General features: G+C 36.0%; 1 protein-coding gene across 5 annotated transcripts in view; it reads left to right on the top strand.

Moving 5' to 3' along the window:
• C1H5orf24 (chromosome 1 C5orf24 homolog) overlaps positions 1-19935 on the top strand; it is a 30547-nt gene extending 10612 nt beyond the window's left edge. For 3 of the 5 annotated variants that reach the window (XM_057734704.1, XM_057734711.1, XM_057734722.1), the window contains exon 2: positions 1935-6477. In XM_057734704.1, the coding sequence (XP_057590687.1) occupies positions 1935-2504 (570 nt within the window). In that variant the 3' untranslated portion in view covers positions 2505-6477. Of the gene's footprint in view, positions 1-1934; positions 6478-19526 lie in introns of those variants that run through there. The other 2 variants (XM_057734743.1, XM_057734733.1) reach the window with 2 other exon arrangements.
• The last annotated feature ends 5317 nt before the right edge of the window (positions 19936-25252 follow it).

Raw genomic sequence — 25252 nt, 5'->3', positions numbered from 1 at the left:
AGCATCTTAAAATGAACAGGACAACTCCATCCCCTACTCTCCCACCCAAAAGAATTATCTGACTCAAATGATAGTGGTGCCGTTGAGAAACCCTGTTGGTTTTGAAGTCAGATTATCTGAATTTCTATTTGGCTTTACCATTTCCTAATAGCAAGTTGCTTAAAGTTCCTGCCTCAGTTTCTGTAAAATAGAGCTAATAGTATGTTCCTCATAGACTTGTTGTAGTGATGATTAAGTCAGATAATGTGCAAAAGTACCCAACTTATTACCTGGCACATAGAAAATCTCAAAAACTGGTAAATTTCAGCTGATACTATTATATTTGGAACACATCTTGATGCTCTCTTCTTATTTCTCATCTGAAATTAGAATTTGAGCAAATGAAGTGGTAATTAATAATCTTACTCTTATTATATCCTTGGGGAATGAGTGAAGAATTACTCCTTTTAATATTTGTGTTTAGCTCAATCTTGTTTTGTTTTCAAGTCTGTAAGGCTCCTACCATAAACAAGTAGCTTCTTATTGTAAATGTTTTCCCATCATAGTTAAGACTTTAAGCTAGCTGGCCAATGGCTCTCTATCTGTTGATTCTCAGCGAATATTTAGTAGTGTAACTGAACTCAGTTCTTTGACTTGGTTTCCATTTCCTTTTACCTTTATAACAAATAAATTTGCAGTGGTTTTGGCTCACATTAATTATCTGTTTTTAGCCTCTAGGAGTAACTGTTTTCATAACTGAGGTTTTGGTACAATTTTACATTTATGAAAGATGCAGGCAAACATGTAACAACTTGGGGCTGGACCTTCATATACATTTGTGACCCTTTCTAAATATGAATTGGAACTGATATCTTGGGTTTTTTTTGGTTTTTTGTTTGTTTTTTTACCTCTGAAATATAATACTGTAGTCTGTATAGACCCCCCTTTTCTATGTGTCTAAACGGTATGGCTATTTAGAGCTGGCTTGTCATGGTGGCAGTTGTTATACAGCCTTTGTAAAATAGAGAAACAGTTCACAGGGATGTCTTCACAGACAAAATAGAGACTTTGGACTGTTTGTTAATAAGTCACAGAGCTCCTGTAAGAGAAGAAGATCCACACCATTATTTATGGTCAAGGGAGAAAGCAGTGTTGCACATTCAACTTTTTGTCTTGATAACCACACTTTAAAAATAGAAAGTATTTTGTTACGATTGTTACACATATTTTTGTAGTATGTCTCAGTTGTTTGTGTAAATTTTCACTTCTTTTAGCTAATGGAACCCTTTCTTTACCCTTTATGTTGTTATTGCTTCCTGTTTGGATAGAATGGTTTGAAGGGAGCCAGTACTTTTGGCCAACAGATTGTGTTTTTTGCATGGCACATTCTATCTTTTGTAAAGTGTAGCATACACTCAGGGTTCTGTATAAATAATAGATTATGATAATGATAAGAAAGTGTCCACCTTGTGAAAACTGGCCAGATCAGAAGTATACATGTGGGAAATAAAATGAAAGGCCAAAGGGAGACATTCTGAGAATGTTAGGGAAGCTGAAGGAAAAAAAGAGAATCGTGCTAATAACAGTTCTTGTCTTTGTTATTATCTTTTTAGGGTTAGTAATCTAGAAGAAAAGGACTTGCAAACTATAACAGATTTTGTTTACACACTTTTCTAATTCCTAAGCAGAGAACATTGTGACTACTAAATTAGTACTGGAGTTAGTTATCTTGCATGGCATTTGTGCCTACCAGTGATTAAATTGAGCAAAAAGAAAGTATCTTTGAATCTGCTGATGTGTGTTTGTTTATAACTGGTCTGGAGTCCTGCCTGTCAGCTAATTTTAGAGAGCCTGCATAGTTGTTGGAAGACAGACTGTCTTCCCACTAAATGTTCTCATACAGATATGTATGTGTATATGTGTATTTATGCATATTTGTCTTTTATTTTTGGTAGAAAATGATGCATCCCGTTGCCAGCAGTAACCCAGCTTTTTGTGGGCCTGGCAAACCTTCGTGCCTCAATGAAGATGCCATGAGAGCTGCTGATCAGTTTGACATATATTCCTCCCAGCAAAACAAATACAGCCACACAGTCAGCCACAAACCAATGGCTTGTCAGAGGCAAGACCCATTAAATGAAACCCACTTGCAGACTACAAGTGGCAGAAGCATAGAGATCAAAGATGAACTAAAGAAAAAGAAAAATCTCAACCGATCTGGTAAGCGTGGCCGGCCTTCAGGAACCACCAAGTCAGCAGGATACCGGACCAGCACGGGCAGACCCCTGGGAACCACCAAAGCAGCTGGATTTAAGACAAGTCCAGGCAGACCTCTGGGTACAACTAAAGCTGCCGGATACAAAGTCAGCCCAGGGAGACCTCCAGGTAGCATTAAAGCTCTATCGCGTCTTGCTGATCTTGGTTATGGCTGTGGGACTGCTGCTTTTCCTTACCCTATGATGCATGGTAGAGCAGTTCACGGGGTAGAGGAAACCAGCAGCGAAATCAAGCCACCCAATGAGTGAATGAGGCAGGAAAGGAGGGCCAGGTTTAGAAGGAAGATAGTGAATAATCCCAAAGCTTCTTGGTTTTATTTTGACATACATGATTTTATGGCCTGGGCTTTCCAAGTTTGTTTTCCCATTTGATTTTTTTCCCCTGCTTTTGCTCAGAAACTGTCAGATGCTGACAGATGCACTCAGGGCATAAGCAGTGGTGTTGTATTTGTACATAGCTTCAAGTGTAACACCTATCTAAATCATTTTTGCTTTTCCTTTAGTGTTATGGTTGTGTCTCATTTCATTACTACTTTTGGGTCATTCTGAATACATGCTTTATGTGTTGAACAACTGAAATCTTTATACCTATCAATTTGTGACTTAAACTTACAATATAACAAAGATAATATTTAAGTGTTTTTTTTTTTTTTTTTTTAAGGTATTTTTAACTGTTGGAACAAAGCAAACTAATGATTCAGGATTACTTGAGGTAGTGGCTGTGAGGTTTTTTGGTAACATTTATGTTCATGAGACAGGACACAAATACTTATATGCTTTGGCATTTACATAGACTTCATATGTGAAAAATCTTATTTTTACTGTTCTAGGTTTAAGCAGCTTCCTATTTATTGATCTGTGTGGCATTAATTAGTTTAACCATTATTCCTTTAAAATTTTTTTAGTATTTGCCTTTCAGCCATGTTAGGTTGTGTATGTTTTAATTGCCTAAGAGCATGTATACCAAACACTACAAACAATTCATATTTACAAAAAAAATAAACTTTTTATAAAAACCGCACATTACATTTTTGGTGGAAAATTGAATATAGTGCATTCTGAGAATAGCATATTTAATATAATAGAAAAAGAAACATTCTTAAGGTCTGCATGTTGCTATAGGTACTACATTTTGCCTTTCATATACTTAGTTTTAAAGCATTATGCTTAAAACACTTAGCGTTCATTTATTAAGAATATTTTTTAGTTTTTTTCTGATAAATAGTCCCATTGCATTAGCAATTACTGTGGATTCAGGTCTGTATCTACCAAAGGACAAAAATTGAATGGTAGACTGTAAAACTGGTGTAAACAAAATGCAGTTTTCTGACTGTCAGAACCCAAATACTAAGAAATATATAGGAATCCATCTATGCATGAAACATGTAAGAAATGTGATGGTTAGTTTAATTAAAAATCTAGTGAGACCACTTCATTCAAAATAAATTTTTTTCCAGCAATGTTTGCTTTAGAAGCAAGATAGATAGGAAAGAAAAAAAGTATTGGGTAGATATGTATAGAAGGGACAGGGGATCTCTCTTCCCTCTTTCTGAAAGTAATATTCTTTGTTAATATACATTTTATTTATTCTGAGTTTGTTCTAAATAAACTATTATAAACTTCGGATTTGGAAAAAAAAATTCCACTGAACTTCAGAGTTACAAAGTATGTATTTGTGAGTTTAAATGCCTTTGAGATTATAGTGTAGATTTGCAGGACCCCAAAACTTTTAAAATAATTAAAATTTTAAAAGGCCACATATTGTGTTGTTTGGGTTTGCTCTCACTTAATGCAAACTCTGATTGCAAATGGATGTCATGTTTCATACCTTTTTTATCAGGAAAAAAGCAGCAAGCCTTCAGGTGTTCCAGTGATGCCTGACACAATGAGCTGGACTTTATGCTGCTCTTTACAGTAAGAGGTGTTGCATTGTATGTGGGGACTGTATGTGCACTGGCATCTAAGACAGTGACCTCAACAATTTTAGCTTTGCACGAACCATAGAGAACAATGTTGGATGACTACATAATCAGTTATAACAGTCTGGCAGCTAAATTGCTACAAGAGTTTCTTCTTGCAGAAGTTTAAAATATAAAACTTTTAATAATTTATGTAGAACACTATAACTTTTGACACACACAGATGCTTACATCTTTTTTCATATGTTCATCCATCTACTATTATTATGTATCTCTCATTTAGTTGTTTCTCAAGATGATGTTCAGTAGTTGGCTGCTTAGAAATCCTCTTTTGAATTCCTGAAAACAGTTGTTTAATTAAATGTTCTTCCATAGAATTATATATATGATTGTCAAGGGTTTGGTTGCATGTTGTGTTTTATAGTATACTCGTTTGACATTTCCCTTTTAGTTTATTTTCTTTCCTGATTTTGTTATACGTGCCCTTTCTCCCTACATTCATTCCCCTACCCCTTTCTTCATCCTCCAGCACATCTACTCAGTGGTGCTGTGCTGTGTGTCAGAAGATAAAGCAGGTGTATTATTGTATAATGAATCTTATATACAAATTAATGAAATGGTAAAATCAGCTAAAGGAAGTATGTTCATAATAGTGTTTATTAAGATCAGGAGCTATGTCCCAGGAAGAAAAGGGGGCGCGAATGGCTACTTTCGCAAATGGATAACATTTAGAAAGCTGAAATTTTCTGTTCATGTGAAGTAGTTGTTACCTGGAGTATGAGATCTGTATGCTGATGAGCATCTCCTGATTCCACTTCCTTTTCTCCTTGTGAACAGTTTAGTGGTGCCATGTTGAAGAGAAAGACATCTAAATGATAACATGAATGAAGTCTTAAAATATAAACTATTTTTACTTCTTTTTAAAGACTACATTGTGCATCTTTTGTAACACTGTCTCTTGTCATGATAAACACTGAAATAGCATGTTAAACAATTGCCTATACTTTAATATAATCAGTTGGGGAAAACTGGCCTTTCCCCCACTGTATGATTGTTCTTGAAAGGTAAATTACTAATTTTATATTGTGTAATTCTGTTCCTTACAAAATAGGTTTCACTATTCTATATTAAAACTGTTGGTTAGAAAATGATCTGCTATTCAAGTAAGTTTGCTTTACTTTTTACTTTAAAAAATATTTTAACATGCCTTATTTATTCTTATTTTAACAAACTAGGAGCTAATACAGATGAAATTTTCATTTTTTCACAGATATAACCTTGCATAACTAATCTTTAGTGTGGGATGATTTTGATACTATCTTTGGAGTTTTGCACTGGATGTTAAAAAAATACTAGCACGGTGTATTGGAAAAAAATAAGTATCTGATTAATTTTTAATATTCGGGGATGTTTTAAAAATCAGTGTTTCAGTTAGACTAAAAAATTCTTTATATTTTTTATTTACTTTTTAAAAGAAACATCTGTTAAAGTTGTAAAAGTAATATTCATTCCAAGCTAATGTTTGTGTGAAAATACATGTATATTTTCATGAAATAAGAATAGCATTTCTGTGAATTAAGGAGGAAAAAAATTATCTGGATCCATTTATTAGGTTGAAGGTGATTCGTCCAATGTAAGAAAAAGCAGTGTATGAGCTAAATAAAAAAAAAATTTCTCTTTTATATTCTAAGAAGCTTTAAAAGAACAATTCAGGGGATGTTGACAATAACTGCTATTCTGTCAGTCATTGTCTATATATGCAGTAAAATTTTATGATCCCTATGTAGTAAAATATCAATATAAGAATTCACCACAGTTGTTCAAAACTTTTTTTCCCTTGGACAAAAGCTATTTTGATGCTATTATGTTTTTGTTTTTATTATAGCTTAACTATATGCTATTAAACACTAGGATGTATCTAAATCTTTCCTTTGCTTTTTCCCCTTACTCCCCCCAAGTAGATAAATCTGTGCTCTCACATATAATGTATTTAATTTCTGGAAAATTTAATGCTATAGTAAATCAAGTGTGTGATTTATAGTAATCAGATCACTTTGATTCTTTAAGTTTCACAGTTTCCTTTTTCCACAGATATTATGGAGAAAATAATTACCAGTTAACTGATATAAGCACGCTGTCCTCTGCTGTAAAAAGTCTGAATAGATACTGTGTATGTTTTTATGTCCATGAACTGGAGCTACTCGTGTGCAATTACATGTATGGGAATGGAGCAGTGTTCATGATTTGTATCTACATCATCATATGGATGTATATTTATTAATAAAGTCATTACTTTCAAACCAGCTATGTTCACTATTGTAATTCTTAGCAGAGTATTTTCCAAGTAGGGTAATTGTAAATGGTAAAACCTCTTTCGTGATTGGTGGTTTTACATTTTCCTTGGGTTGTGCTTTCTGAAATCTGCCTCTCTGTACTTTTTTGTTTTTCTCAAAATAGTAATTATTTATATATTTGTAATTTCAACTTCTAACTTATAAATAAATCTCACTTTCTTCCATTTATTAAGATACTTCAGGCTAATGGTTCTACTAAAGGCCTAAATTTAAATGTGATTGATCCTTTTAGTTTAAGAAGTTTACATATTAAACATGGCTAATTTTTTTAGTCTTAACCTTATGGATAGCAGCATGTGCATATTTTATAACTGTCAAATATTAGAGCTATAAAAAGAAAAACACTTTCTCCTAATTATTTGGCTATATAATTACCTTTTCCATTTTCTCCGAATCCTGCAGATCATCTGGAACAGAGGTTGGCAAACTGAGACCCACTGCCTGTTTTTGTAGTTTTATTGGATTCACCATTCCCATTTGTTTACGTATTGTCTCTGGCTGCTTTTGCACTACAGTGGCGGAGTTGAGTCATTGGGATAGAAGTCCTGCAAAGCCTAAAATATTTACTGATTATTCCTTTCCTTACTGAAAAAGTTTGCTGATGCCCCTCTCCCCCCCTTATCTAGAAGGATAAATTGGAGTAGGAAACAGCAAATACAATTTGAAATTGAATTTCAAAACCCAAGCAAGTGATGGCTTTTTTTTTTTTTTTTTTTGGCTACATCACATGGCATGTGGAACTTTACTGACCAGGGATCAAATCCACACCCCCTGCAGTGGAAGCACAGAATCTTAACCACTCGACCACCAGGGAAGTCCAGTGATGGCTTTTTTCTTTTAATTAATTTATTTGGTTGCACTGAGTTTTAGTTGTGGCAGGTGGGCTCCTTAGTTGCAATATCCGAACTCTTAGTTGCAGCATGCATGTGGGATCTAGTTCCTTGACCAGGGATTGAACCAGGGCCCCCTGCATTGGAGCACGGAGTCTTAACCACTGCACCACCAGGGAAGTCCCCAGTGATGGCTTTTTAAAAATATTCTTCAAGTTACATTTAGAAGTGCTTTTGTGTGTGCTTTTGCTCAAATTTTTGAAGTCCTTTTTACTTATAACAGTAATGTGCTTTTCATTAGGTATACTGTTCCTAATCTAGGAAAAGAACCACACCATCATAGTGTGAATCATTTACTGTGGCTCAAAGGATCACTTAGTTACTGTTTACCAATAATTATGGTTTTACCACTTTTTCTATAGTTCTTTGTATAGTTTAATAAAAACTTAATTTGTTCATTGTAATTATATTTGCCAAAATTCTTATTCCTTGGCAGTTGTCAGAGAGCAAATCAGTATCCTGTTCAGTTGAAAAAGTCATCTAATTGAAAATGTTTAGATTGAAGAGAAGACAGTCTCCATTCACCTCCTAGAATTTACACCATGAATATTAGTAACATACTTGTGGTTTTGATCCCAGCAGTTACCATAGAGTGTGAGAATCATGTACAACCCTTAGAAAATCATCAGTTGGCATTTGATAGTTTTGTAGTAAAAAAAATCTTAAATTTTGGTACAAATACTTAGAATATTGTAATTGTTGCTAAGCATGAGAGAATGAATGTAGATCTGCTGGCATCATATATACACCTTTTTTAAGCACCCACATTTCTTTGTTCTGGGTTTATGAGGATGTCTTCATCAGGATATCATTCAAGGGACTTCCCTGGTGGGGCAGTGGTTAAGAATCCACCTGCCAATGCAGGGGACACGGGTTCGAGCCCTGGTCCGGGAAGATCCCACATGCTGCGGAACAACTAAGCCCATGCACCACAACTACTGAGCCTGTGCTCTAGAGCCTGCGCTCCACAACAAGAGAAGCTTGCACACCGCAACGAAGAGTAGCCCCTGTTCACCACAACTATAGAAAGCCTGTCCACAGCAAAGAAGACCCAATGCAGCCAAAAATAAAAAAATAAAATAATTTAAAAAAAAGAATATCATTCATGTTTTATGATGTGCATCACAGATATATTGTGAAGTAAATGGGACTTTTAATACCCGATTTCTCTAAGATTATTAGAGTAGCAGAGGTGAAGCCACTTATAGAAATCTGTGGTAAGCTGTTAGCAAATGTAGGTGCACTATAATGTGGTCTTTTTGGTGATACCATTGGAAAAGATTACACTTAAAGGAAACTTGTAGCTGCTTCAAAATCAATGCCAACTTACAAATCTTTTCTAAAAAAATACAAAACGCCATTGGAGTGAAAGTGTAATGGGTATAATAATAATGGCTTCTTAGTACAGTGTTTGCCACAAATAGTAAATACATGTCAAGTGTTTATTATAAAACCGTTGCAGTCTTATTGAAGGATGCCAAAGGAGTTGGAATATCCCTTTACAGGTAAGAAAACTTGGATCCCAGAGAGGTTAAATAATTTACCCATAGTTAATGACACCCAGTAAGTGGTAAGAGTCAGCATCTGAACCCATGCAAAACTGGGGCTCTTAACCTTCTACTCACCATTGGAAAAATGTAAAAATGGGGTTCTGCTTTTAGTAGTGAGCGTGTTTGTGCTGACCGTGAAATAGATAAATGTGGCTATGGAATTGTAATACATTCATTTTGCTTCCTTGCCAGTGGCCATTCTTTTCTGAGAACCTAAGGGCACTTGAAGTAGCTTCTTTGCAAGGAGGGTGACAGAGCCCTTTTTTTTTCTCTGTCATTTTTCTCATTGTTCTTTTAAAATCTTTAACGTTTTAAAATCTTCAGAAATCTTTTGAAATCTTCATTCTGTTAGGCATTTACTTCTATGAGTATGGCATGTTTCTAAGTACAGAATCTGCGCACTTTGTCTTTGAGCTGTCTGATACTGGTTTGTGACCTCTGAAGTTGGTTTGTGATTTATTGCCTGTCATTTGTCCCATTATCCTTTGGCTAGCTTTTCTTGGGATAGGAAGTTGCATGTAGAATGGCAGTCACCCTAGTTGCTGCCTTCTAGCTGCACATAATCTACAGGCACCACAGACACAAGTTTTTTTTCCTTGCCTTTTTCACGTTTTTACTTGCTGATTTTGTTAATTTGCCTCAAATAACTTATCAGCTCTTTCTCATTAAGAAAGATATTTTAACTAGTTTCAAAAATTACTATTTTCTGTGTTTATATGACCCTTGGTTCATAATCTTTTTGATATTGGAAATTTTAATCTTTATTTTTATTAGATCTATGTAATTTTTCTGAAAATCTGAAGTCTCCCATTTCATCTGCCTTTCTATATCCTGTGTATTAGGCCTTACAGTAATGATAGTTGTAACAAAGAGACCTGAAAATGTGATGGTTCTGATAAGGCTAGCATATTTCTCACCACTTAAGTGTCCTGTGCTGTCCTGCATGCAGTCTTTCAAGGACCTGTTCTCTAACTGACTGCTGTTTGCAAAACATGGCTTCTGAGATTACTCAGTTGTTTTCATTTTATGGGCTTTGGAAGTCTAAGCCTTTTTAAGTAGATAAGTTGTATAACTGCTCACGTTCTTTTGACTGTATGTTGGTCACATGAATACGTATAGCTGCAAGACACGCTGGCAAGTATAGTCTCTACTTGGGCAGCCAGGTCTCGTTATGCAAGGAGAGAATGGATTTTAGTGGCAATCTCTACCACATCCCTTATAGGTAAGTAGGGGTTGTGGCCTGAAGTTGGGGTAGAATGAAGACACAAAATCCTACAGATTATATGAAACCAAAATGAGGGTTTTAAAGCTAATTTAAGTCATTGTTAGGTGTCTTTTTTTTTAAATTGTTAATTTACTGAAGATTCGCATGCCATCGTTGAACCAAACACTCTTCTGGGTACACTAGACTACTGGTTTGTAGGGATGAAAGATTTGGACAAGTAAGCAGGAAATTATACAATATGATGACTACTGTTCCTGAGGTAAATGAGGGGGGCTATAAGAATACTCAATGATATTTAAGCTTAGAGCTGAAAGATAAGTATGGATTGGTGTGTGGAGGAGGGGCAGAGTATTTGAGACAGGAAAAACAACACAACACACATACACATGTACACAAGCCTGGAAAGCATGATATTCTTTAAACAAATTATTGTGTATGGTAGGTGGTGGTGGTGAACAAGGGTTGAGAAAGGCAGATGAAATGGACCAGATCATAGAAGAACCCTGAAAATCAATTTAAAGAGTTTCTATTTTCTTTTGAGGACAATCGCAAGCCATTGGAAGGTTTTCAATAAGGGAGTGACACATTTGTAGCTTAGGTTGGCTTGGAGGAGGAGAAATCAGAGACAGGCACAGCGGTAAAGTCTCATTTGAGTGAGATATTCAGATTAAGACTGGGCAGTGGAGAAGAGAGCAGTGGACAGATGGTGATCTGGAACAGGCGGTTAATAAAACTTGGTGTCAGTAATGAGGGAAACGAGTCCATGAGTGGCGACATAGCATTAAGTAGGCTAGGGAGCCTGTGAGTGTGTGCATGCAAGTGCACACATGGTGGCGGGAGGTGTTAGCGTGTGTCCAAGCCAAGTGCATATGACAGGTTAAGAGGGCCCCTGCCTGTATCGAGGGGTTGTATTTTTTCTAGTAGAGCTCAAGATCTATCCCTTGTAAATGAAAGTAAATACTGTTTTTATTGCTGGGGGCGGGGTGGTGCGCAAAAGGAACTACTCTTTGTTTTAAATTAAGGAATAATGACATTAGTTTCAGGTATACAACATAATGATTCGATATTTGTATATATTGTGAAATGATCACCACAGTAAGTCTAGTTAACATCCATCACCATCCGTAGTTGCAGAGTTCTCTTTTTCTTGTGATGAGAACTTGTAAGATCTAGCAACTTTCAAATTTGCAGGACAGTATTATTAACTACACTCTCCATGCTGCACATTACATCCCCATGACTTACCTATTTTATAACTGGAAGTTTGTACCTTTTACTCCACTCACCCCTTTAGCCCACACCCCACCCCCTACCAATCTGTTCTCTGTAAGCTTGGTTTTGGTTTTTGTAGATTCCACATGAAAGTGAGATCATATAGTATTTGTTTCTCTCTGTCTGACTTATTTCACTTAGCTTAATACCCTAAGGGTTCATCCATGGTGTTGCAAATGGCAAGATTTTATTCTTTTTTATGACTGAATGATATTTCTGTATATAGGTAAACGTGATATAGAGATATCTATTTCTATATGTCACGTTTTCTTTATCCATTCTTCTGTTGATGGACTCTTAGGTTGTTTCCATATCTTGGCCATTGTAAATAATGCTGCAATGAACATGGGAGTGCATATATCTTTTCATGTTAGTGTTTTCATTTTCTTTGGATAAATACCCAGAGTGGAATTGCTGGATCATATGGTAGTTCTATTTTTAATTTTTTGAGGAAACTCCATACTGTTTTCCATAGTGGCTGCACCAATTTACATTCTCGCTGACAGTGCACAGGGGTTCCCTTTTCTCCACCTCCCCTCCAATGCTTGTTATTTCTTGTCTTTTTGATAATAGCCATTCTAACAGGTGTGGGGACCACTTTTGAACATGAAGATTTTGTTATATTTTAGGTAAAAAAAAAAAAAAGATTTTAATTAGTAATTTTCCCAAGCTTTCAACTGGCCTGGTAAATGCGACAACCTTACTAACTATTGAGCATCTCCTCTACAATGTAGCAGCTCACATACTGAACAAGACAGAAGTCCCTAACCTCTAGGAACCCATACTAGAAAACAGAAGCCTTAATATGTAGAACTTAAGCCATTTAATAAAATTTGTATTTGTTCTGAATTGATATTTTAACATGCTTTATCTCTCAAATTAGCTAATTAATTTTAGCACAGAGCTAGTGAAACTCCAGCCCATCTGCTTAGTCCTGAGCTTTAGGCTTGTTTTTAGATGAATTTCAACAGAAAAACTGGTTATTGTGCTTATTCTCTGTAAGCTCAGAAATATGAGATAATCCTGTAATAAATCATAATAGAAAAGAATATGAAAAAGTATATATGTATAACTGAATCACTTTACACCAGAAACTAACACAGCATTGTAAATCAACTATACTTCAATAAAATAAATTTTAAAAAAGTATCAGATAAGATATCATTCATAAATCATGATGCTGCTGGCTTTTAAATCACGTTGGGAGCTACTTACATGGCTGTTGTGCTCCCTCTGTCACATAAAGAAACAAATAATTACTACAAAGTGTTATGCATCCACATGCCAGATGCAGAATGGCTGATGACTGAAACCGATTATGATTTTTTTTGAGTAGCTGTAGGATTGTAACAAAAATAGCACATACACAAGAAGTGTTTGTAAAAATTTTGTTTAATTTTTAATTTTGGAAATTACAAACTTACACAGAATTTAGTAAAAATAAGAGTATAATGACCCTCCATATGGCCATCATCAAGCTTTAGTAGTTAAAAATTCAAGACCTGTCTTTTTTTTTTTTAATCTGTATTCCTACCCACTCTCTTTCCCCCACAATTATTTTGAACCAAATTTTCCAAATCATGTCATCCTAAAATATTTCAGTACGTATATCTAAAAGTAAAGACTTTCTAAAACACATAAGCATGATACCATTATTACACTTAAAAAAAAAATTCCTAGATATCAGCAAGTATCCAGACAGTGTTAAAATTGTCCTAATTTGGGAATTCCCTGGCAGTCCAGTGGTTAGGACTCGGCACTTCCACTACCAGGGGCCCTGGTTCAGTCCCTGGTTGGGGAACTAAGATCCTGTAAGCTGCACAGCATGGCCAAAAAAAAAAAAAAATGGTCCTAATTATCTGATAATTGCAAAAAAAAGTATTTAATTGCTGTCTTTTTATTGAAGTATAATTTACATATCAAAAATTTTCACCCATTGTATAAGTATATAGTTCATTGTATTTTGTATATCTAACCAATTATTCCAGCACCGTTTGTTTAAAAGACTATCCTTCCCCTCATTGAATTACTTTGGCATGTTTATTGAGAATCAATTGACCATAAACGTTTAAGTTTATATCTGGGCTTTCTTGTCTATCTCAATGATTTATATTTATACCCTCTTGATTTAGGTAGTTGTATAATAAGTTTTGAAATCAGGTTGCATAAGTCTTTCTGCTTTGTTTTTCTTCCTTAAAATTGTTTTGGCTATTTTGGTCTTTATGTTTCCATACAGATTTTAGGGTACATTTGTCAATTTCTACAAATCCCCATGATTTTGTTAGGGATTATATTGTATCTATAGATTAATTTGGAGAGATGTGCCATCATAACAATATTCCAGTTCAAGAACATGTTATATCTCTCCATCTGCTTAGGTATTCCTCGATTTTTCTCAGCAATGTTTTATAGATTTCAGTGTATAAAAACTTGCACTTATTTTGTTAAATTTATTCCTAGATATTTTATTATTATTATTATTTTAAAATATTTATTTATTTATTTGTGCTAGGTCTTAGTTGCGGCACGCGGGATCTAGTTCCCTGACCGGGGATCAAACCCGGGCTGCTTGCATTGGGAGCACAGGGTTTTAACCACTGGACCACCAGGGAAGTCCCAATACTTTATTATTTTTGATAATATTATAAATGGAATTGCTTTCTTTATTTCACTTTAGTATTGTTTGTTGCTAGTAGGCAGAAATACAGTCCATTTTTGTATATTGATCTTGTATCTGGCAACCTTGCTAAAACTCACATATTTCTGGTAGTTTTCTGGGTAGTTTGCATAGGATTTTCTACATACAAAATCATGTCATCTCTGAATAAAGACAGTGGTTTTTCTTTCCAAACTCTATACCTTTAATTTCTTTTTATTGCTTATTGTACTGGCTAGAACCTTCATACAATGTTAAAATAGAAATAGTCGGAGTGGAATTCATTGCCTTATTCCTGTTGTTAGTGGGAAAATATTCAGTCTTTCATCATTAAGTATAATGTTAGCTGTATGTTTACAGTAGATATCCTTTAAGAGGAAGTTCCTTTTGTTCCTATTTTTTTGAAAGCTTTTTTAAAATTAATTAATTAATTTATTTGGCTGTGTTGGTAGTTTTTGCTGTGCGTGGGCTTTCTTTTTAGCTGCGGTGAGTGGGGGCTACTCTTTGTTGTGGTGCGCGGGCTCATTGCTATGGCTTCTCTTGTTGCAGAGCACGGGCTCTAGGCACGTGGGCTTCAGTAGTTGCAGCACATGGGCTCAATAGTTATGGCTCACAGGCTCTAAAGTGCAGGCTCAATAGTTGTGGCGCATGGGCTTAGTTGCTCCGCAGCATGTGTTATCTTCCTGGAGCAGGGATCGAACCCGTATCCCCTGCATTGGCAGGTGGATTCTCAACCACTGCGCCACCTAGGAAGCCCAAAAGCTTTTTTTTTTTTTTAAATCATGAATGGGTGTTGTATTTTGTAAATGCTTTTTCTGCATCAATTGATCATATGGTTTATTCTACATTATTCTACAAAGAGTTCTATTTTATTCAATATGGTATATTACACTAATAGATTTTTTGGATGTTAAACCATTCTTGCATTCCTGGACCATGGGGTTTATAATTCTTTTTATATACTGCTGGATTTTGTTTGCTAATATTTTCTTAATAATTTTTGTCATATAAATGTTAGAATTACCAGCTAAACAAGGTGCCCAGCTGTATGCAATTGCTATGTCTCTTAAGTCTCTCTTATGGATTCCATTTCTTTTTCCTCTTTTGTAATTTATTTGTTGAAGAAATTAGGTCATTTCCTTCCCCCAGATTCTGAATTTTGTTGATTGCATTCCCACGGTGTTATTTAAAATTCTCTAACTCCTGTATTTTCTGTAAATTGGTAGTGAGATCTAGAGGTGTGATGAGATTCCATTTTGATATTTTGTCAGTCTTAGGTAGTGTTTTGCACTTCCTATTGCATCATGTTAGTTTGCCCATTATAACTGATTGTCTTTTATGGTTATATTAAAGTTGATCTGTGGGTTCAAGTGTTCTTAACCTGATTCATCCATTTAAAAATTCCTCTTCAGCTTTTCACTTAATGGTTTTAATAGCTATATTAGTGTTCTCTAAAGAACACTGAAAATAGATGATAGATAGATAGATAGACAGACAGATAGATAGGTAGATAGATAGATAGAAGATAGACAAGTAGATAGATAGATATAACAGAAGATATACTACAGGAATTGGCTCATCAGATTAAGGAGGCCAAGAAGTACCATGATCTGCCATCTGCAAGCTAGAGTATCAGGAAGCTGGTGGTGTAATTCAGTCTGATTCCAAAGGCCTGAAAACCAGGGAGCCAGTGGTTTTAGTCCCAGTCCAAAGGCTTAAGAATCAGGGGGCCAATGATGCAAGTCCTGATCCGAGGACAAGAGATGATGGATGTCTCAGCTCAAGTTAAAAAGAAGATTTGCCCCTATCTCCACCACTTTCTTCTATACAAATCTTCAACAGACTGGATGATGCCTACCTGCACTGGTGAGGACGATCTTCTTTACTCAGTCTACCTACTCAAATGCTAATCACTTCCTGAGACACCCTTACAGCCACACCCAGAAATAATGTTTTACCTGCTATCTGGGCATCCCTTAGCCCAGGCAAACTGACACATAAAATTAACCATCATGGTAGCCTTTGATGATGGCCTAGCTTCATTATTTCATTGGGAGCTGCTAAATGGCAATTTTAAATTCTGTTGTTTCTTTAATTAGCTCAAATATTTCTATACAAATAAACTTCCCATTGTTAAATATTTGGTTATCCTGAAATAAAATTTGTGTGGGAAAGACGCATAAATACCTAATTCTTTCCTTTTACCTACCAGTTTTCAGAATAATGAGTTAGTTCTCTAGCATCTTCCAAAGATGATTAGTTAATTTTTTATTTTTTATTTTTTTACCAGTGGGGAGAGGGAAGGCGGGAGAGGCAAATAAGGGTGTGGGGTTAAGAGATACAAATTACTATGTATAAAATAAATAAATAAGGATATATTGTATAGCACATGGAAATATAGCCATTATTTTGTAATAACTTTATTTTTGAAACATTTTTATTGGAGTATAGTTGATTTACAATGTTGTGTTAGTTTCAGGTGTACAGCAAAGTGAATCAGTTATACATATACATATATCCACTCTTTTTTTTTAAGCTCTTTATTGGAATATAATTGCTTTACACTCATACCAGTTTTTGAGGTACACCAAAGTGAATCAGCTGTATTTATACATATATCCCCATATCCCCTCCTTCCCGTGACTCCCTCCCACCCTCCCTGTCCTGGCCCTCTAAAGTGTCACACATCATCAAGTTGATCTCCCTTTGTTATACAGCAACTTCCCACTAGCTATCTATTTTACATTTGGTAGTGTATCTATGTCTGTGCTACTCTCTCACTTCGTCCCAGCTTACCCTTCCCGCCCCCCCAAACCCATGTCCTCCAGTCCATTCTCTGTATCTGCATCTTTATTCTTGCCCTGTCACTAGGTTCATCAGTACCATTTTTTTAGATTCCATATATATGAGTTAGCATATGGTATTTCTTTTTCTCTTTCTGGCTTACTTTGCTCTATATGACAGTCTCTAGGTCTATCACCTCATTACATATAGTTCAATTTCATTCTTTTTTATGGCTGAGTAATATTCCATTGTATATATATGCCACATCTTCTTTATCCATTCATCTGTTGATGGGCATTTAGCTTGCTTCCACATCCTGGCTGTTGTAAATAGTGCTGCAATGAACATTATGGTACATGTTTCTTTTTTAATTATAATTTTCTCTGAGTATATGCCCAGTAGTAGGATTTCTGGGTCATATGGTAGTTCCATTTTTAGTTTTTTAAGGAACCTCCAAACTGTTTTCCATGTGGCTGTACCAACTTACATTCCCACTAACAGTGCAGGAGAGTTCCCTTTTCTCCACACCCTCTCCAGCATTTACTGTTTGTAGAGTTTCTGATGATGCCCATTCTAACCGGTGTGAGGTGATACCTCATTGTAGTTTTGATTTGCATTTCTCTTATAATTAGTGATGTTGAGCATCTTTCCATGTGTTTGTTGGTCATCTGTCTGTCTTCTTTGGAGAAATATATATTTAGATCTTCTGCCCATTTTTTGATTGCAGTGTTGTTGTTGTTGTTTATATTGAGCTGCATGAGCTGTTTGTATCTTTTGGAGATTACTCCTTTGTCAGTTGCTTTGTTTGCAAATATTTTCTCCCGTTCTGTGGGTTGTCTTTTTGTTTTGTTTATGCTTTTCCTTTGCTGTGCAAAAGCTTTCAAGTTTAATTAGTTCCCATTTGTTTATTTTTGTTTTTATTTTCATTACTCTAGGAAGTGAATCAAAAAAGATCTTGCTGCAACTTATGTCAAAGAGTGTTCTGCCTATGTTTATAATAACTTTATTTTTTATTTTATTTTAATTTTTTGGTCATACTGTGCGGCATGCAGGTTCTTAGTTCCTGGACCAGGGATCAAATCCGTGCCCCCTGCAGTGGAAGCACGGAGCTCTAACCACTGGACACCCAGGGAAGTCCTTAATAACTTTCAATGGTGTATAATCTATAAAATATTGAATCACTATGTTGTACACCTGAAGCTAACATAATATTTTAAATCAACTACACTTCAATTAAAAACCAAAAACCAAACAAACCCTACTCATTTGCAGGTCAGTATTGATGTGTGAACTCTGTTCCAGGCGTGGATACAGGCGTTTTTGTTTAAAGGAGTTTATGAAGTCCTAACAGTTCCTTCATTCCATGTTCAGCAACATAGAGTGAGCATGCTCTCTTCACTGGTCACTTGCTGAGGATGCTGGAGTTTTCTGAGCCCTACATTTTTAGTATACATTGGCTACTTTGACCTAAATGAGCCTCACTCAAGAGACAGCAAGCAGGACCTAACCTGGCTGGTAGTGTAGGGAAGAACACCTAGGTCATGAAATGATAGGGAAACCAGGCAGATAATCATGATTTCTGTACTTCCAAATAGAAACAGAATCACTGACGTAATTTTGGTTTATAAAAGATTAAAAAAAATGTTTTTATCGATATGAACGCATGGATTCTAACATATATGATGCATCTCCTTCTATTGTAATTATTCATTTTTATGCTGCAATTGTTCCATCTTTGGCTGGTAGGAGCCAGTTTGGCTCCTCAATCATTTTGGCCTAGGCCTAGCATTCTTCGTCCACTTCCTAGCATTTTGGTATGACAAGATGTCCCAGGCTCACAAAAAAGGGTCTTTCGACTTAGCAAGGTAATTTAGGGAAGCAATGCACTCTACCTTGAATTTAGGGTGTATGGGTTTTAGAAGAATTTTCTTCATTTTCTAGAATTGCTATTTTACATAATCTTTAAACTGTTTGAAAGAATCTTTATGATGACATTATTATCTTTAAAAAAATTTTTATAAACAAAGGATATTTAAAGAAAGATCAATGGGACGAGGAAAGAAAGCAAAGAAAACAAAAAGACACTAGTTTGAAGTACACCATCTGGCCTGAGATTTGTTCCAAGTAAATAAACTTCAGATTCTAGGGTATTCCTTTGAACAGACTTTAGAAGTGTGAATGAAATATGGCTAAGCATATTCCTTTTGTTTTCAAATTATAGTCCTCCGCACACAAATGTCTTACCAATAGCCAGTTTCCTGCTCTCCTAAAACATCCCCTAAACGTTTTTTTCTCTCCCCTTCACCCCTGCCACAGCATCGCATTGCAGCTTCCCAATGAGAGCAGAAGTATTTGGATAAAGATTTATTCTCTTCATGGCATTTGACAAAGTAATACTTTTGTTGCAATTTGCTTATATGAAGTTAGATATTGTTGATCTGGCACTTGTGAAAAGTTTGAACCCTGATTTGGAATATAATGACTACTGATAAAGTGTTGTTCCTACTGGTAAAATGTTGTTCCCGGGCCCTCACTGCCTATTTCAGTAACTTATTTGTTTCATCTTCCTAATTTGTTATTTATAATATGTGTTACTTTTCTTTTTGTTTCTGTTTTTGTAGGGAAACACATTGGATTTAGAGATGCACCTGGATTTGAGTCCCTGCATAGCCACTCACTAGTTTCTGACCTTTCTCAGGTTGTTGCTTAATCTTTCTATGCCTCAAAAATGGGTTTGTAATGAGAATTAAATGAGAATACAGTAAGTCCCCTGCATACGAACCTTCAAGTTGCAAACTTTCAAAAATTCAAATGTGTGTACAGTAAGTCCCCTGCATACAACCTTCAAGTTGCAAACTTTCAAAGATTCGAACACCATCCATGTGTTCCATCAACATGAGTGAAACTGCAGGTTGCCGTCTGTCTCCTATTGCTGATGATCCTTCAGCTCTACCATCTCCCACCTCCTCTCCCTCCTCCAGTCAGCGACTCTTCTTGCCTGTTCACTGCATGCCAGCCCCTGTATGCCAGCTGTTGTACTGTACTACTGTACTTTTCAAGGTACTGTACTGTAAGATTAAAGATGTTTATTTTTTTGTTTGTTTTTTATGTATTATTTGTGTGAAAAGTATTAGAAACCTATTACAGTACAGTACTATATAGCTGATTGTGTTAGTTGGGTACCTAGGCTAACTTTGTTGGACTTATGAACAAATTGGACTTACGAACGTGCTCTTGGAATGGAACGCCTTCGTATGTAGGGGACTCACTGTAATGCATTTGGGCAATTAGGCATACTGACAGAATTTAGTTTTGGGTTCAGCTTCAAGCTCTGCTGTTTAATATGGGAACTTAGGCAAATTACTTATTCTTTTATTTTCTTCATTTAAAGGGAAGTATATAATGTCTATACCAGAGATATTGCAAGAGTTATATGGGATATATAACTAAACTAAAATATTTAACCCATCACCTGACATATTTTAGTATGATAATTTTAACTTTTGTTATACATTCTAAAAGATCTTTTAACATGAAAGCATCTTAATAAAATGAAAGCAGATGCTGAATTTTTTAGTTTGTAAAACATGCCCATTGATTTGGGCATTGTTATCTGTATCAGCAGAACATCAGGCAATATCAGAAGATATTCCTTTAACCTTCACATTATCTGAAGGTTAACTGGAGTTGGGAATGGACTCGAGAAAGAAGAGGAACATCAGTTGATGCACAGTTATTTTGTTTTTTTATTTTTTCCTTTTGCTGTGCCTTGAGACTTGTGGGATTTTAGTTCCCTAACCAGAGATCAAACCCATGCCCTCAGCAGTAAAAGCGCAGGGTCCCAACAACTGGACCACTGGGGAATTCCCTACACAGTTATTCTTTTTTTTTTTTTTTTTTAATTTTAAGTATGTATTTATTTATTTATTTGACTGTACCAGGTCTTAGTTGTGGCACATGGGATCTTTTTTTAGTTGTGACATGTGGGATCTTTTACTTGTGGCATGTGGGATCTTTAGTTGTGGCATGTGGGATCTAGTTCCTTGACTAGGGATTGAACCTGGGCCCCCTGCATTGGGAACGCGGAATCTTAGCCACTGGACCACCAGGGAAGTCCCTGCACAGTTATTCTTTTTTTTTTCTTATTTTTTTGGGGGGCTGTGTTGGGTCTTCATTGCTGCATGTGGGCTTTCTCTGGTTGTGGTGAGCGGGGGCCACTCTTTGTTGTGGTGCACTGGTTTTTCATTGTGGTGGCTTCCCTTGTTTCAGAGCATGGGCTCTAGACGCATGGGCTTCAGTAGTTGTGGCTTGCAGGCTCTAGAGTACAGGCTCAGTAGTTGTGGCGCACAGGCTTAGTTGCTCCACAGCACATGGGTTCTTTCTGGACCAGGGCTCAAAGCTGTGTCCCTTGCACTGGCAGGCAGATTCTTAACCACTGCACCACCAGGGAAGACCTCCTGCAGTTGTTCTTGCTTGGAAGGCTTGGCTGTAAGGATATTTCCAACACTTGAATGATTTTATCTTCCTTCTTAAGAATTGCATGTACCGTTTTTTTGCGTGTTTACTTTTTAAAAGATTGAGATATAGTTGATGTACAATATTATATAAGTTACAGATGTACAACATAGTAATTCACAATTTGTAAAGGTTATACTTCATTTATAGTTATTATAAAATACTGGCTATCTTCCCTGTATGGTACAATATATCCTTGGAGCTTGTTTATTTTATACATAATTATTTGTACCTTTTAATGCCCTACCTCTATCTTGCCCCTCCCTCCTTCCCTTTCCCCACTGATAACCACTAGTTTGTTCTCTATATCTGTGTCTGTTTCTTTTTTGTTATATTCACGTTTATTTTCTAGATTCCACTTATAAGTGATATTATACAGTATTTATCTCTTTCTGATGTCCATCCATGTTGTTGCAAATGGCAAAATTTCATTCTTTTTTATGGCTGCTTAGTATTCCATTGTGTGTGTGTGTATACACCACATCTTCTTTATCCATTCATTTGTTGATGGACACTTAGGCTGCTTCCATATCTTGGCAACTGTAAATAATGCTGCTATAAACAGTGAGGTGCATGTATCTTTTCAAATTAGTGTTTTCTTTTTTTCAGATACATACCCAGGAATGGAATTGCTGGGTTATATGGTAGTTCTATTTTTAGTTTTTTGAGAAACCTCCATACTGTTTTCCACAGTGGCTGCTCCAGTTTACATTCCCACCAACAGCGTACGAAGGTTCTCTTTTTTCCACATCCTTGCCAACATTGGTTATTGTGGTGTTTTAATGATAGCCATCCTGTCAGGTGTGAAGAGATATCTCACTGTGGTTTTAATTTGCATTTCTCTGATGATTAATGATGTTGAGCATCTTTCCATGTGCCTGTTGGTCATCAGTATGTCTTCTTTGGAGAAACGTCTATTCATGTATTCATGTCTTCTGCTCATTTTTTAATTGGGTTATTTGTTTCTTGATGTTGAATTCTATGAGCTGTTTATATATTTTGGATATTAGTCTCTTATTGGTCATATCATAAGCAAATATTTTCTCCCATTCAGTAGGTTGTCAATGATTTCCTTTGCTGTGCAGAAGCTTTTAAGTCTAATTAGCCCCACTTGTTTATTTTGCTTTTATTTCCTTTGCTTTAAGAGATCCAAAAAAAAAAATTGCTATGATTTACGTCAAAGAGTTTTCTAGCATGTGCTAGAAAGCATGTTTTAGTTTTTAAAACAAAAGACATATAACTTATTGTCCTTTTTTTTTTTTTTTGGCTGCACTGTGTAGCTTGCGGGATCTTAGTTGCCCGAACCTCAAGCCACAGTAGTGAAAGCCCTGAGTCCTAACCCCTGGACTGCCAGGGAACTCCTTGTTCTTTTTTATAGTCACCATTTTGATGTCAGTTTTAGTATTTTGAAGGTGGGATTAGTGAATCAGTATCTCCAAATGCTATGTCGGGTACAGTATCAAACACAGTAAGTTGAATCATAATTTATGGATTTCTTTTTTGCTTGAGGATTTGGCATTTCCTAAACACAATTTCTCAAATCTGTTGTAAGCTGAAGTACATCTCAAAAAAGTCAGATTCAATGAATTGAAAAGGGATGGAAGAACATATTAGGTAAGTAGGTAACTGACCATTAGGTAATGGCTTGGATAGTTATTTTTTATGTTATTTTCATATTATTATAACATCATCAAGTATTAATACTATAGGTATTCACATCTTATTACTCAGTTGTGGTAAGCCATCTCCAATATGGCTCCTAGTGATCCTCACCTCCTGCTGTGTGTGCCCTTGTGTTGTCCCCTTCTGCATTGTACATGGCAAAAATGTACAGACAATAGGATATTGCAGAAATGATGTGTGATTTCTGAGTCTCAGACATAATAGACTGCATTTAGCACTGTTCCCTTGGATCACTTGGTCTGGGGAAAGCCGTCTGTCATATCATTAGAACACAGAAACTGTCCTATGGAGAGATCTACATGGTTAAAAACTGAGCCCTCCTACCAAGTCAGTGTCAACTTGCTGTCTTGAAAGCAGATCTTCCAGTCCCAGTCAAGCCTACAAATAACTGTAACCCAGGCCAACAGCTTGATTACAATCGCCCGAGAGATCCTGAGCCAGAGCCACCCAGCCAAGCCATTTCTGAATTCCTGACCCACATACATGGTGTGAGATAATAAATGATTATTACTGTTTTAAGACAAAGTTTTGGGTAATTTGTTATGCAACACTAGGTAATCAATACACTGATTATAAATGATTGTTAGGTTATACTAAGTGCTCACGTACCTAAGGAATAGCCAACTCTTAAGATTTCCCTTTCAAAATAATGTTAAGACTCAACTATACTGATAAGGACATTAGTAACTCTCATTATCTTCAACTAACTGTGCCCCCGCCCCGGTCTTTCCATCACACAGCCTGGCAAAACACTAACTCTGGGCTAATTTTGGCTTCCTTTTACTCCAAGGCTGCTAAATACTGTTGGAAAAAAAATGCTTAAATGTGCCATTTGCCACTATAAATTCCTGCTTTGCAACCATAGCTGGATCCCCAACACTACCTTAGTAGTATCCCTAGTCAGCTCTCGTGCCATTCTTTATTTAGGTTATTTCAGATTTCCACTCTCCAGTCTCCTTAGATACTTAGATATCACCACAGGCTCTCTCTCAGCAGACCACCTTTCTTCTTAACAGGGAAAATAGCTTATCTGCATTCCTCCTTTCCTCCTATTACAGTGGAGGAAGTATTCCTCTTACTGTTTCTAGTTCATCCCTCTTTGGATCCCAGTGTCCTTTTTTTCTCAGAAATTATCCTCTCTCCTATATCTTAAACCTCTCTCAATAGGATCCTTCTCATTAGCTTTTAAACACAATTTAGTATCTAATATTTATGTACACAAGCTATTATGAAGTACTGGTTAACAGTATGATAACATTTGAAATGGGTTGCTGATTGTATACCAGTGTAAAGTTTTGATTTCAGATTGATATTCTAGCTTCAGCTCTGTCAGAAACTCCCTATGTGACGTTGAACCATTTTCTCTGTGCTTTAGTTTCTCTGGGAGAAAGCCATTTGAGTGAAATCATAAATACCAAGGGCTTAGTACCCAGATCAGAAATGCAGATGTCTTCTTGTTTTCCAGTTGAGGTTTACACTTGTGATTTAGCCAGCTAGCATCTCATGTACATCAAAGTAAAGCATGATTTTGATTAGGAATGAAACTTGGGGTATGTGCCCTGAGTAGATGAATTGGGAAAGAGAGCCTGTGATTGTTTTTTTTGTTTGTTTTTAGAGTTTTCTTAACTACTATACATTGTCTGATCTACCCTGTGCTTCAGGACACAACTCTCTTAAATATCTTGGGAGGCTGCTTAATTATTGAAGGAGCTCAGTTTAATCTCCTTTTGTTATAACTGCAAAGAATATCCAGTATTGATGAAATAATAATGAGCACATTGGGTCATCTTAAGTCCATCAAAACACAAAATTAAAATGATAAAGACAGGAAAGGAGCTTGAATACATTGCCAAAGTACTGATTTATTAAACTAATTAAATATTCTCTTCAGATTAAAGGTATTACATTACAAAATAACACGATCCAGTTATCTATTCTGTTTAAAAAGACACCAAAGGTTAGTGACTTAAAATAACAATTTTTAATCTCTGTTTCTGTGGGTCAGGAATTTGGAAAGAGCTCAAGCTGTGCATCTCTGGCTATGGTCTCTCAGGCAGTAGTAGTCCAATGGTGGCTGAAGCTGGAACAGAGTGGGGCTGCAGTCAGCTGGTGATAGTGAGCATCTCTCTGCATAAAGTGTCATGGCTCC

This window comes from Hippopotamus amphibius, chromosome 1 (genome assembly GCF_030028045.1).
Source record: "Hippopotamus amphibius kiboko isolate mHipAmp2 chromosome 1, mHipAmp2.hap2, whole genome shotgun sequence".
NCBI lineage: Eukaryota > Metazoa > Chordata > Mammalia > Artiodactyla > Hippopotamidae > Hippopotamus > Hippopotamus amphibius.
Note: the sequence above shows the minus strand (reverse complement) of the source record. Positions and strands in the feature narration are given on the sequence as shown.